We start from the raw sequence: 14920 nt of genomic DNA on the forward strand, positions 1-14920 counted from the left end.
AGGATTTACTCTGATGCATAGCTCTGTCTTTGTTACGGGTGCTGTTATTTCTTTCTGTCCTTTACAAAATAAAACGAAACTCCAAAAGAACGTAGCTTTTTTTTTGTACGGAAGCACGCTTTTGTACGCTTCTTTGAACTTGTGCAAATACAATGCCCACTATAATATTTGGGACAAAGACCCCATCATTTATTCATTTGCCCCCATACTCAGAAATGTGAGATTTGTTATAAAATAAATTGCATGAGGTTAAAATGCACATTGTCAGATTTTCAGGAATTGCGTCTTTGGGTGATTAAATCACAGCAGTGTTTAAACATAGACCTCCCATTTCAGGGTACCATAATGTTTGGGACGCAGCAATGTTATGTCAATGAAAGTAGTCATGTTTAGTATTTTGTTGCATATCCGTTGCATGCTATGACTTCCTGATGACTGTCTGTGACCTATCAACAACATCAGAGTCTGGATATGTTATTTTCAGATACTAATGCTAATGCAGTGATACTAATGCTCTTTGCAAATAGAATGTTCTTGTTGAACAGAAAATATATTCAGAAGAAACAATTATTTTTGTATCTACTCAATATCTGGCAGCAGTAGATGGGTGGAGGGGATTTGATACCTTGGACCCTTGATGACTTAAAGCCATTTAGCCAACAAATGTGTTCCAAATTCATGTTCAAAGTTTTATTATTGCTTATAGGACAACCTCAGAATAAGATATCCAGACTCTGATGATGTTGATAGGTCAGGAAGTCATGGCATATACAACAAAATACTTTCTTCACATAACATTGCTGGGTCCCAAACATTATGGTGCCCTGAAATGAAGGGACTATGTATAAACACAATGTGCACTTTCACCACATGTGATTCTTTAAATTGCAAATCTCAATTTGTGGAGTACAGGGGCAAATAAATAAATGATGGGTCTTTTCCCAAACATTTTGGAGGGCACTACACATAGCATGTGGCCTGTCCTGATCTGATTGACTTGATAACGGCCTCAGTAGGAGATGGAAGTCAGTGGAATTCAGTCCTTAAATGCTGTAAGTTATAGTTGAAATGATCGTTTTTCTTGTCCCCCCAGGGTCCTGACGCAGTTCTTCGTATTCCTGTACTGCAAATGTCTGTGGCGAACCCTGAAGTTTGTGATCCGGAAGGTCACCGGGCGATGCGAACTGCAGCGTATCTGCTACAGTAACAAACCGGGGGCTCGCAGGACCCTCAAGATAGGTGATTGTCAACGTTACGTGATTATCACAAGTTACCTGCAGATCAGCCACTGTCCTTAAATGCTGTAAATTATAATTTAAACTATTGTTGTTTCTGTTAAGATACATATCTGTTGGAAATAGTTTATTGACCCCTCCTGCGATGATCTGCTTTGTCTTGACAGAGTCCTCTCTTAGGTTTTCTAAGAATGAGGTGAGTTGAGTTTTTATGTTTCACGTTTTTCACTGTTGGTTTAATTTGGCTAAGACTGTCAATCTGTGGGGCCATTACCCCTACATATTGTGTAGTACAGTGATGTGGTTTGTGGTAATATCTACGGTATAATTTCCTTATCAGCTCCTCCAATCTGCGGTCAGTGTACATCCAGATTCAGTGGAGAAGACTATCGATGACATCATGACCCTGAAAAAGATCAATCCCGACACAAACCCACAGTAAGTTGTGCCCAAAGTTTTCTCCAATCAGTCTTCAGTAAGCCGGGGCATGTTTTAAGTGTGACTGACCCCCTGCATCAGGGCAACACATCCCGTATCATGGCCACGTCTTTCTTCCTTCTGGCATCATAGTTCAGACCTACTTATCGGCAGGTGGAACAGGTGGAGTTGGGCCTGTTCTCTGACCCGAGTCATGGTCCAGTTGTTTCTTTCAGAATGCAGAGACGGTTCCCCTTGCTCACCCACGTGCCGTCTTTCTCCTGCCCAGGTTGGGCATCTCTCTCCAGGCTAGCCTCTTCCAGATTGTGGGCTACAGGAACCTGGTGCTGGAGGTGGAGAAGCTACGTAGGGAGCCGTATGACTGTGAGAACGCAGAGCATGAGGAAATGCTGCTTAAGGTAAAGCGCAAGCCCGGATACCTGTCTGCACATTCCTCTCTTCACACACGACATGGCTCAGGCAGTAAGAGCAGTCGTCTGGCGGTCGGAGGGTTGCCGGTTCGATCCCCTGCCCGGGCCGTGTCGAAGTGTCCCTGTGCAAGACACCTAACCCCTAAATGTTCCTGACGAGCTGGTTGGCGCCTTGCATGGCAGCCAATCGCCGTTCGGTGTGTGAGTGTGTGTATGAATGGGTGAATGAGAAGCATCAATTGTACAGCGCTTTGGATAAAGGCGCCATATAAATGCCAACCATTTACCATTTAACATCACACACAAACAGTCTTCACATTCCTCTCTTCACACACAAACAGTGTTTAAGCTCTCTTCTGTTGTAGGCTGCAAACATTATGATTCTTATTATGATCCAACTGTAGGCCCCGACCTTGGAGGTTGCAAACCTTTATACACCTGCTTTTAAGTGGATAGAAAAGGCTGATGTCAACCACGCACCTGTACATCTGTCCTTATGCACATCTGCTTTAGAGACATTTGACAATAACTTCACAAGCGTCTGAGTGGTGTTTTATATATTGAAAAGCTACCATCTTTTTCCTTTATCGTCTTGCATATATGTGTCTTTGTTTTTGCTCAGTGAAGCCCCTTTCAGTGACACGCAGGGTCCATTTCAATTCCGCCAGTTAAAGAAATTAATTGAAATTCAATTAATGAATTGTACTTTCCTCAACGGACATTATTGGCATTTTCAATGTATGAATAAAATTTCAATTTATTTCCTGAAATGGCTGAATTGAAATGGCGTTGACCCCACCTTGGTGTTTTTTTCTGCAGCTGTGGAAGGCCCTGCGGCCTGAAACTCCACTGACTGGACGCATCTCTAAGCAGTGGTGTGAAATTGGTTTCCAAGGCAGTGACCCGAAGACCGATTTTAGGGGCATGGGCCTCTTGGGACTGCACAACCTCCTGTGAGTATACACCCACTTTATTAGGTAGACCCGTACACCGGCTTGTTAATGCAAATATTTAAAAGCATGCAGAGGTGGCCAAGAGATTCAGCTGTGTTTCAGACCAAATGTTAGAATGGAGAAGAAGTGTAATCTAAATAACTTTGACCGTGGAACGATTGTCGGTGCCAGATAGGGGGGTTTGAGTATCTCAGAAACCGCTGATCTCCTGGGATTTTCACACGCAACTGTCTCCAGTGTTTGCAGAGAATGGTGCAAAAAACAAAAAACATCCAGTGAGCAGCAGTTGTTGCATTGTGAATGACAGAGGTCAGAGGAGAAGGGTCAGACTGGCAGAAGCTGACAGGAAGGTGACAGTAACGCAAATAACCACACATAAGAAAGGTGGTATGCAGAAGAGGATCTCTGAACACACAGTGCGTCAAACCTCTAAGTGGATAGGCCACAGCAGCAGAAGACTTGATACGTCTAAAACATAAGTCTAATAAATACCTAATGAAGTGCTCGCTGAGCATGTGCGCTCAGGGGCGCTTCCTGCACAGAGAGGAAGTGGGCTACTCTACTACTAACCCTGCTAGCAGCAGTGAGAAGGCAGAACTACTTTTGACGGTAACCACTGTGTCGATAACCCTGGCCTTTTCATGCGGTTTCTTTGTGGCTGCAGATACTTTGCAGAGCATGACAAGGCTGCGGCCCTGCAGGTGCTTCACGACTCACTGCAGCCCAAGCAGAGGTCAGTTATCCCCACCAATCCTCACCTCTCTCCGCAGGGCCATGCCACAGCCAACGCACGACGGAAACGCCAATCAATTCTGACGTGTCACTCTATTCACAATGAGATAGCTTCGGAAAATTATTATTTGTCAGACTCAGGTATTCAATGGTCATGAGTATTCCGAATTACAGCATAGCTTTCAAGATTTTTTTGAGCTGGGGGAAAAAAGATACTGTCGCTTCCAGCAAAGAGGGGTAAATCATCTGGAGTTGTCACATCTGTTTGCCAAATTGTCACGTCTGTTCTTTTGCATTTCACACAGTTTCCATGCTTTATTTGCGCACTGTCCACTTCCAAAGTCAGAGAAATCTGGAGCAACAGGAGATCCTGTGCCTTACCGTCAGTTTGCTTTTGATCAGCTTCAGGTCCACTGCATCCTGTCAGTGAACACATGTTTTTTTGTTCTTTTCATTCCTCTCTCTTGAGTAGGCCCATTGCCCAGGGAACCACCAGGTATTTCATCATTTTGTCTTGCTTTTATTCTTTTAAATCATTTAATATGCTTTTCCATTTTGTACATTTTATTTAGTTTCCAATGCCAATTTCTAAGTAGAATCCTCATGTCTTCTACATACATAATGTGTCACTACAGAGAACTAGATTATGAAATGAATTATGGAATGATTACATATGATGCAATTATCCCACCAGTTTAATTCTGAACATCTGTGACCCCGGGTGTAAGCCATCTGCCTGGGGCATATTAGTTATTGGTTGCTGGTAATCTGACAGAGCTGTTTTCCCGTGTGGTTTGGTCTCTTTCCACAGCAAGATGAGCAAGGCAGAGTGGGAAAAGAAGAAGTTTGATAAAGCGATCGGGTGAGTATCTACTGTCACCCCATCTCAAAACATAATTGGCTGCAATTCCCTTTAAGTTTATGCTGGATATTTCTTTAAAGATTGTTGTCATGCAGCGGTTTCTCCTAGTTACTGTGAATACAAATACATTTTGTGCATGTTGTGGGCTCAATGTAGTGTTGAATCTGGATGTTCATTGCACTTTACTGTGAAGAAACTGCCCTGAATCCACAATTTGTCAGGACTCGCAGACAAGGACCCAGATGCAGACCGGCAAGTAGTAGACAAAAAGAGAATAATTTATTTCCACCAGGATCAGACAAGGCAGTCACTCAGAATTCAAAAATCAAAAATCAAAAATTCAAACTCAGAAAAGACAGAACAAATTCTCAAAAACCCAAAACTCAAAAAATGCCAAAAGATCAGATCCAAAAAATATTATATAAACAGAAAATCAAAGATCTATCAAGCGCACATGGGAACAGAGCAAAAACGGGTAGAATATCTCACTAAACATTTCAGGCACAATCTGGCAAGGGCTGAACAAACGGGAAGAACTTAAATAACAGAGGGAAGCTACTAATGGGCAGGAGACAACGAGGAACAGGGAGGAATCAATCAGAACAATTAGAATGCAAATGAACCAAAGGGGGCGTGGCTAACAGAGGCAGGTGAGGGCGGGGTTCAGGACAAAGAAAACACAAGCACATGGTAAGGCAGACACAAACACAGGAATACTATGACAGTCAAAACAAACATGAATATGAAAAATAATAAATTACAAAAATAAAGGATAATAAACAATGAAATTAATTCACAAAACACAGATCATGACACAATTAGTCAATCAATAAAAAGGAATTCATGCAATATCTGTAAAAATATGAAAGCAAAAAAAACAAAAAAAAAACCAACCAGGTTGGCATCTCTTAGAAATATTGGAATTATTCACATATGCTTGTGTGTGCAAACTCACACATGTACACACTCACACACACACACACACACACACACATACACACAGATATGCGCACATGCATACACACAGGCACACATACACACAGGAATACATATCACACACACACATACATGCATACCCTCTATCCCTGTTTCTCATTCACACATAAACACTGGAATTATGCTGGACCTCTGCTTACAAGGAACAAAAACATTAGCAGTTTAGCGATAGGAGTTTCGTGAATATGACAGACATTTAACATGGCAGCCTTCCTTTAAACAGTCAGAGCCTTTTGCATGAACACAGGTGATGGAGGTATAAAACAACTGCTGATAGCGCAAGAAAAAGACTGAGATGCTATTGGGAATGACATCTTGCACAATGCAGATGTGTGCCTTTCTATCACATGGCTTGTCGATGCCCAGTAAAGCTGATTAATCCCCCATTCTGCACCCTGTTCAAGCATGTGCTGTAGCAGTGCTGTTGACCTTCATCGTTATTACCCACAATGCTAAGTGCTCAATGTCAGCTCAAAGTACATACCATCACATTAACCATAAGGGGAGAACCCGCCTGCTAAGGACCCATCTGCTGACCGCAAGTCATGAATCCTGTGCCGTTATTAGTCTCAATGTGGGGTGGAATAATCATCATTAACGCTGAGATTTATTGTGTCAACCTCACACCTTGCGTGAGCAGCATACTCGGTGGGCTGAAATTAGCTGTCCTTTGTGATGATGAAGCAGACCTCTCTTGCCATGGCAGATATTCCTTCGCCATCGTGGGCATCAACATCACTGACCTGGCCTACGCGTTGTTGGTCAGCGGTGCCCTGAAGACCCACCTGTACAATGTGGCTCCAGAGATGCCAGCCTTGCAAACTTCCAGCAGACCTTCTGTGAGTATATCTGCTCTGCCGTGCATAGACCTACTATATTACATTACATTAATGGTATTTGGCAGACGCTCTTATCCAGAGCGACGTACAGTTGATTAGACTAAGCAAGAGACAATCCTCCCCTGGAGCAATGCAGGGTTAAGGGCCTTGCTCAAGGGCCCAACGGCTGTACGGATGTTATTGTGGCTACACCGGGGATCGAACCACCGACCTTGCGGGTCCCAGTCATGCACCTTAACCACTACGCTACAGGCCGCCCCAACCCAGTGTTTCCTTGCCCCTGGTCTCCATGGCACAGCTCATTTTCATAGCTGAGATTTTCGACACTTGTCCTGCTGCGGTTTGAGTCGGGGTCTGCCCTTGCAAAGCCCTGTTTCACAGTCTGCTTTTCCCGTTTTCAGGTTACCTCATGCAGGAGTTCCACAAGTTCTGGACAGAGGAGGACCCCTCCGACATCATGGAGTTTAACCGTGTCCGTGCCAAGTTCCACAAGAGGGTCCTGAAGCAGCTGAAGAACCCAACATGACCCTGTGCCCGCACTTCGCTGCCTCCGACCTCCACCTGGTCAACCTGTAGTCACCTACGATCCCAGAGCCCCCCGGTCCCCAAACCTTTAAAACCCCCACCCCACCTCCATTACCTGTAACCCTGCCAGCTGCTCCATGTCACTGCCACGATGTCACCGCCCTGTCCTCACACCCACACCTGCCTTGCTGCTGCCCTGCACCAGCGTCACTGAAGACCGTGCTGATTGTATGCGTGCATTGGCAGCGCTGAGCCGTGCCATATCTTTCAGTTACTATTTTCATTATTTATCGCTTTCATCATTCGTATTGTCGCCGATATGTATTATGAGATCAGTCTAGATGGGGTGAACATTTTACACGGAATTGTCAATTAAATGACATACATTTTGAAGAATAATGTAGAAACCGGGCCGTTTTAAGAGCTGCGTCGAGAGAGGATGGCAGAAGCGAATCAAAGACTTAGCAGGGATGTGGCAAAGCGATTTTTTTTTTTTTTACCACTGCGGAAATAGGTAAGAGAAAGAAAATTTTAAACGAAGGAAAGCAGTAGAAGCTCTTTGCTGCATGCTGATGATTTTGGCAGATGAGGCAGTGCATGAAAAATACTGGACTAAAAAAACACGAAGAGCAGAGCGGTTACAATGCCAGAAAGTCAGAAGAAGAACTGACGGCCCTGCTGAGTCAATCACCTGCTGAGACAACACCCATCTTATGGTCAGTAATGTCACGGCTCGCAGTTGTGCTAGACATGTCCGTTAGGTGACAATAACACAAGGAATTCAGCTCCACAATATGGGAGCAGAATTATCAGACCTGAGTATTTCTTTGCCAAAAAATATTAATAACAAGCAATTGTAAGAACAGGGACTTTAAGACATTTTCTTTGTGAATGTTAATATACTAGATTCATGATTGTTTGTGCAACAAAAAAAAAAAGATATCTGAACGTTGATTAGAAAAATGGAGGAATGTTTGTTCTTTGTTCTAGTAGCCAAAGCAATAATTCAAGGTTTGTCTGGACGGTTTGACAACAACACTGGTGCCTGCTGTTCGCTTGGCTCCTCATTCTTACGCAGCACATCGTAACTATGATTTTCATTGAGTGTCCAGATCACTGTTTGCACTTTCACTGTACTGTGATGTTCTGTTGCACCATGGCACATACATTTTTAATGACATTTAATTTAACCTAGGGGACTGTTTTTTATATTTTTGTAGCATCTCCATTTAAACATCTTATTTGATATATAGTATTACAAAAGCATGTTTTGTAACTTAACTTGCTATCTGTGTTTAGTCTGGTGAAGCCCTTTTAACTTTTAGCAATTATGAATAAGTTCATATGTTGTATTGCATTGATGACCTCATGTTAACGGTCACAGGGTCTGCATGAATTTTTAACACAGCTATGATTGAGCTTTTCTGCAGTTTAGTCACAGCTTCGATGAACATTTATGGTCTTAACATAGAAATTATTTGTCTAAAAAGAGCAATGTAATATCTTCCTTTGCCACAGCCACTGTACATTACTTCTAGTACAGTATTAAATCAGTGAGTGACATTTAAATGTGAATGCTTAAGCCTGTCAGCAGTATTGTGTAATAATACTTGAGTCTAAATGTCAGTCTGTTGCAGAAATATGTTCCTTTCTAAGCTCCAACTTTCATTCACGGCAATTAGAATGTTTTCAGTGTTTTTTGAGAATTGTGTTATTGTGTAAATACACCATCTATTTAATGGCCACAAAGGGCCATTTGTGTTTTTGAGTTGAAGGGCTTTACTGTAGTGTGCAATAATTATGTAGAAGACATTAGAAAGAATAAATGAATATCTGCTGTATAAAAGTGCTTTAAGAAACAAAATGTGTCATCTCACCAAGCCACTAAGATCACTGTGCATGATGGATTCTGTGAGGTGCTTGTACTTACCTGTTTTCTGTGTTGTTTTTACTAAGGCCTGGCAGATGTCCAGGCAAGACACACCCTAGCAATGCAGATGCTTATGTAATGTGCACAAATCTACTGTACTGTGATAAAAGGTACTTACGTATTTATACTAACAGCTTAATGTAATAAAAAGATGACATCTATGGTATTTGTCAGCTTTGAGCTTATTGCAGGAAAAAATATGGAGTTTCTTCAGTGTTATCCTTATTAAATTGAGCTAGGAAAATGAATGTGTCCCCACAATTACCGTCTTCAGTCTTCAGTCCACAGTCTTCAGATGACCATCAAGTCTTTACATCACAGCTTCTCTTCTTGGCTCAGCAATCCTGAGGTATGTACTCAGAATACTAAGATTACTACCTCTTCCATTATTTCTGTCAAGATGAGGAGATTGCTGTCGGGTTGTGTAATTCATGGCAACTCAACATACACCTGCCAAGATCATTTTGGAATGTATCTATGGCCATTCAGTTTCCGAGTGTACAGGGATCTCTGTTCTGGTGTTGTGGTCTGTGATGTAAAGCATGCCACAGCAATAAATGTCCACAAACAACAGTTGGAAAGGAAATACTCAAAGGTTGCTCTCTGTGCTGTTCTTGTTTGCACTCATGCAAAAATGTGGCCAGCCCTTGTAGCGTAGTGGTTAAGGTAAATGACTGGGACACGCAAGGTCAGTGGTTCTAATCCCAGTGTAGCCACAATAAGATCCGCACAGCCGTTGGGCCCTTGAGCAAGGCCCTTAACCCTGCATTGCTCCAGGGGAGGATTGTCTCCTGCTTAGTCTAATCAACTGTACGTCGCTCTGGATAAGAGCTTCTACCAAATGCCAATAATGTAATGTAATGTATGTCATCGAAAGCAAACCTGAACCTGTAAATAGAGTTGAACATGAGACCTTTCTGCAAATTCTAAAGCAAGATTGCTTTTTATTTTCATAGTTTATAAATGATTTTAAAAAAGGAAATCATCGAAAGGGCCCTGTGCAAAAGTTTGGGAACCCTTTTGGATTATTCTTTGTAACTTTTAAAAAAGATGATTACTAAGGCCCAGACCCAGGTGATTTTACCAGGTTATAGCTTCAATGAGTCAGGTGAGTATAATACCAGGGCTGAACTTTTAATTCTGAAGTAACTCCATGCCTTCTGAAGTATCTGACTGCAGTGGCTATTCTGTCTGATGTTGACAGCCATGTCCTCTAACTAACTAACAGTTGTCCAAGGATTTCAGAATGAAGAGGGTTTATTTCCACCAAGAAGGAGAAGGCTACAAAACATCTATCAATTTTCCGAATGAAAAATGGAAGATAAATGGAACAATTGAAGTCAAGGCAAGGTCTGGAAGACCAAGAAAGATTTCAGATAGAATGGTTTGAGACCTGGTTAGACATGCTTAGAAGAACCCACACATCACTGCAAAAAAAGAGGAAACACAGTGTTGTTCACAGAACAACAATACAACATATTTTAAACAACGAAGACCTACATGGCAGAGTTTCCAGAAATTAACGACTTCAACACAAAATTAAGTGTGAAGTATGCAAAGAAACCATAGAGAAGCCTGAAGCCTTTTGGAACAATGTGTGGCGGAGAAGACAAAATCAAAATTGAACTTTGTGGCCACCACCAAAGAAGGTATGTTTTGTAGAGAAACATGGAGGTGGATCCATTATGCTTTGGGGTTGTGTGGCAGCTCGGGGCACGAAATATTGTGCGAGTGGAACGAAGAATGGATTCCACAAAATATCAAGAAATTCTAGAGGCTAATGTTCAATGGTCAGTCTAGACAGTTGAAGAGAGGTTGAATATTCCAGCAAGACAATGATCCAAAGCATACCTAGAAATCAACCATGAAGTACCTCCAGGAAAGATTGATAAAGGTTTTGGAATGGCCACCACAGTCCCCAGACTTGAATATTATTATAATCTGTGGAGAGAAAGGGACTTTTTCCTTTTTTTATTATTTTAAAACAAAAAAAATTATAATTAAATAAAAAGTAATCTTGCTTTAAAATGTGAAGAAATCTGTCATGTTTAATGTTGTACCATTTAGAGGTTGGGTTTGCTTCTGTTCACTTATATTAATTGTAAAAGGCTTTTTGACCAGGGGTACCCTTGCACACTACTGTATATCTCTGTGCACTTAGGGATATTACTGTATGCCATGTGTGATGGTAAGGAGATGTAATTACAGGCAGCGTTACTATTCCTTGATTATTCTTTGTCCTCTTTTGGGTAATAATTGAATTGCATAAACACAGTTTTTGTAGTGAATATATAGGTTGTACAGAAAAAAACATCTCTATAGGAAAACAAATTACTATCCTTATGCACTGAACTTCCACACCAATCCCAAATTCAAAACGAGCATTATTTTTCTAGAAATCAATCCATCCATCCATTTTCTAAACTGCTTAATCCTCCTAGTCAGGGTCATGGGGGGACTGGAGCCTAGCCCAACAGACACTGAGTGAAAGGCATGAATGCATCCTTGGCAGGTCACCAATCTATCGCAGGACCTCCAGCTGTACAGTAAAATATTATATGATTTTTCTGTACAGTAAAATAATAATAAAATATGACAAATTCAGCTTTTGTTTTGAAAATGTCCGCTCTTTTGTACACCGGAAGTGGCTTATTATGACTCACATTAGGTTCCTTCTCATTCGAAGCTTTTACGCTCGCAAGGTGAGCAGTAAGCAAACGCAGTGTTTGGTTATTTGCATGATATATCTCCAGCTAAGCTAGACCGTTACGAACACACTGTTCAGTTATAATTGCGTCTCGGTTGTTGTTCCGTCAAATAGCCTTTAGGAAACCACCGCCGATTGCAATTTGGTAGCTAGCTTCATTGCTTGCCATCTAATGTTAGCTGCAGAAGCCAGTAAACCGTGAAGTGCACGTTAGAGTAATAAAGCACTAGCTAGCTAGTGGTGACAGCTAGTGAGTTATTTTGAGTGTATTACAAAAGCATTAGCGAGTTGTTTGTGCTTATTTTGTTATATGGATTCCATTGACGTATATTTACAGCTAAGTTACTAAATGGCTTGGACATAGGTGTTTGCCTTTGTTTTGACCAAGCACTTCTGTCTGAGCATGCTCACTAGCTTGCTACAAGTGAAAGTAATTAAATTATGTTGCAAAATAACGCTACAAAACTTAAATACTTTTTTTTAGCTTGCATGAAAATATCTATAGCCGTCTGTTTTTTCCCCTCAAGATGTATTATTATTAAAATTAGTTGATGTTGGTGCTTTATTTTGTAACACTGTGACTAACTTTCACCTTTGTCGTTCTTCTTTCAGACTTCCTCAGCAATAGTGTGGTATTTTCACTACTGTGACTTTAATTAAACGCAGACCGCCCCAACATTAATGTTGCAAGCCTGACAGCGGATTTAATCGGTTTGTTGGTGGCTGTGACCACTGATTCCACAGTCAGCAAGCTGGATGCTTTCCTGGCCTCAGACTTCTCCAGGCTCGGCCGCCGTTCGTTGGCCACCCGGCTGGACTTCCTGCACATGAAACATCTGAAGCGCAAGCGGAAAAGCAACTACAGCGCGAAGGAGACGCAGGCCCTCATCCGCGAGATACACAAGCGCCGGCACATCCTCTTCTCCAAGCAGCAGAACACCGCCATCAAGGAGTTGAAGCGCAGGGCTTGGGAGGAGGTGGCGAACTGCGTCAACGCTCTGGGCGAGGGCGACCTGCGCACTGCTGTCGAGGTCAAGAGGCGGTACCTGGACTGGAGGGTGCTGATGAAGAGGAAGCAAGTCAGAGCGGAGCTGTCCGGTCTCAAGGACGAGAACGATCCGTCCTTGAGCGAGGATAATGTTCTGTGCAGGGCAGACCTGCCACCAGACCTTGGTGGCTTCCCCAAGGACCAGGACTGTGATTGGCAGAACTTCTCTGATATGGAAAGGGCCAACAGCCCCCCAGCAGTCCAGGTGCAGAGCCGGGAGGAAAACCGAGAATATATTTAGTTTTGGTGTTTGTGGTTTTGTGTGCGATTGTGTGTCATTTTATGTTTCATACGGTGTACATACCCGCTCACACAAAGGCACACACATTTTGAAAAGAACATTTAAGTCGTTTCATGTTGCACATAAATGAGCTTCTGATTGCGCTTCTTTTAAGGGCGACGGCGGAGAAGAAGAAGATGATGAAGAAGAAGAAGAAGAAGAAGAAGAGCGTGAAGAAGAGAACGAGGAGGACCATTTCCCGCTCACGTTGCCGGACGTGGACCGGGAGGGATGCGTGCCGGACACATTCTCCCGCGTCGACGAGTTCGGTCTGCGCACCGGCGCCAAGGCGGAGCGGGACCTGGAGGCAGAGCTGCCGCCGGACGGGGCGGGCGTAGCGGGGCTGGTCTTGGGGATGGGCGGCGTGGGGAGCCTGGACCTGCTGGTCGCCGTGGCCCGGCAGAGGCTGGAGCTGGAGCGGCGTCGCCTGCAGGTGGAGACGGAGCGGCTGCGGGTGGAGAAACGGCGCCTCCTGGTGGAGCGGGAGAAGCTGCGGCAGGCGGAGGTGGAGCGGGAGCGCCTGCAGGTGGAGCGGGACCGTCTGCGGGTGGAGAAGGAGCGGCTGGTGGGCCAGGTGGGGCGGGGCGCGCCCGCGCCCGCGGAGGACTGCGAGCGGGAGCGGAAGGCGTGGCAGGTCGCCGCGCCGCCGGCCCAGACTCAGCCCGCCGCCAGCCTGGCGTCCGAGCGGCTGCAGCTGGAGACGGAGCGGATGCAGCTGGAGAAGGAGACGCTCACGTTCTTCAAGCTGGAGTCCGGCCGCCTGCAGATTGAGAAGGAGCGCTTCCGGGTGGAGAAGGAGCGCATGCGGCTGCAGAAAGACGGACAGCAGCTGGCCCTCCAGGGGCAATAGGACTGTGACCTGGCCGGGGAATCTGCAGCACATGAGACTTCTTTAGGGGAGGTGTGGATGAGGAAGGGGAGACATTCACTGGGACAGGGAGAGCCGGGTGTGGTTGACTTTCTTAAAGGTACAATAGGTGATATTTTTGTGTTAAAACATTGTTACAAGACCATTGTCAATCCCTTCCTATCATTGGCTCACTGACATGTTGACTCACCCTCTGCCTGTGTTTATAGTCCTTAAATTCGGTTTTGAAAATACACAGTTGACGGACCGACACTCTGTACCAAAACATTGTATAGCTGTACAATAGTTCAAGCTCATTGGTTAAAAATTGGTTCTAATTGCCACAGCCAATGGCGTTGGGGTGTTTCAACGTCAGCGTGTTCACAGAGAAGGGGTAGCAATAAACAGTGTTGTGCTTTGAGGGTGTTTGTTGCTGCAACTCCTCTCTTGACCATTAGTAGTCCGAAGTTACCTATTGTACCTTTAACTGAAATGAAATGCTCAGTAGAGAGCAGCTTGTTTAGTTTCTTCCTCTCTCTGGATTGAGGCCAGTGCAGTACCCTTGCTCCCCTCAAACAAAGCCCTCTCCTGTCCATTCAGTTTTCTGAATGTTCAAGCCTTCTGATTCATACAGTATGGAAAGGCCTTATAGCTTACCACCCTCTTCTTGATACAGAGGTGAACATTATTATTTATTTTATAGCAACACTATATGTTTTTACTAGCCATTTCCTTGGGTTGAGTGGTGTTAATGTTACTGATGTTGAAATGTCCGAGTGTAGCAGGGGCATTAGACTAGCAGCTTGTGCAGGTCCATATTGTTAAGGAGCTTTGGCACAGGGCCCAAGTCTCAGGATGGATGGCATAGTAGGCTTTACTCCAGGGGGCAATGTAGCCAATTATTCTCTACTGCTGATGTGTGGGATTCCCATGATAAGGACTTGCCTCACTACATATAAAGTAGAATTGAAACATTATTTGAATCCGAAAGACTTAAGATACATAAATTGTATCTTTCAATCAGAACTACATCCTTTTCAGTGTTGCACAATTTTGGGGAATTATCGGTGCTGCCTGTATAAATTGTTTAATACCATCATGAACATAGTTTCCATATT

At 43.6% G+C, this 14920-nt stretch overlaps 2 protein-coding genes across 2 annotated transcripts; both read left to right on the top strand.

Moving 5' to 3' along the window:
• Positions 1–1093: 1093 nt before the first annotated feature.
• On the top strand, positions 1094–7041 carry LOC134015571 (ELMO domain-containing protein 1-like; the record flags this gene model as incomplete). The annotated part of the gene is given in 11 exon segments (XM_062455119.1): positions 1094–1239; positions 1403–1431; positions 1576–1673; positions 1942–2071; positions 2903–3036; positions 3701–3769; positions 4580–4630; positions 6333–6442; positions 6445–6465; positions 6867–6980; positions 6983–7041. Coding segments are annotated over 11 exon segments (961 nt in total), but the record flags the coding sequence as incomplete, so codon positions are not given.
• Positions 7042–12445: 5404 nt separating this feature from the next.
• LOC134015570 (myb/SANT-like DNA-binding domain-containing protein 4) lies at positions 12446–13805 on the top strand. The gene is made up of 2 exons (XM_062455118.1): positions 12446–12880; positions 13071–13805. The coding sequence occupies exons 1-2, from the start codon at positions 12455–12457 to the stop codon at positions 13803–13805; spliced, it is 1161 nt and encodes a 386-aa protein (XP_062311102.1). The 5' UTR covers positions 12446–12454.
• Positions 13806–14920: the final 1115 nt, after the last annotated feature.

The sequence above is a fragment of the Osmerus eperlanus genome, unplaced genomic scaffold (assembly GCF_963692335.1).
Source record: "Osmerus eperlanus unplaced genomic scaffold, fOsmEpe2.1 SCAFFOLD_635, whole genome shotgun sequence".
NCBI classification, from domain to species: domain Eukaryota; kingdom Metazoa; phylum Chordata; class Actinopteri; order Osmeriformes; family Osmeridae; genus Osmerus; species Osmerus eperlanus.

Bases quoted from the DNA above. Each gene is read 5' to 3' on its own strand.
- LOC134015570 (XM_062455118.1), top strand. From the start codon at position 12,455: ATGAAACATCTGAAGCGCAAGCGGAAAAGCAACTACAGCGCGAAGGAG. The intron at 12,881-13,070 runs GTGCAGAGCCGG...GCTTCTTTTAAG, and splicing joins ACAGCCCCCCAGCAGTCCAG to GGCGACGGCGGAGAAGAAGA.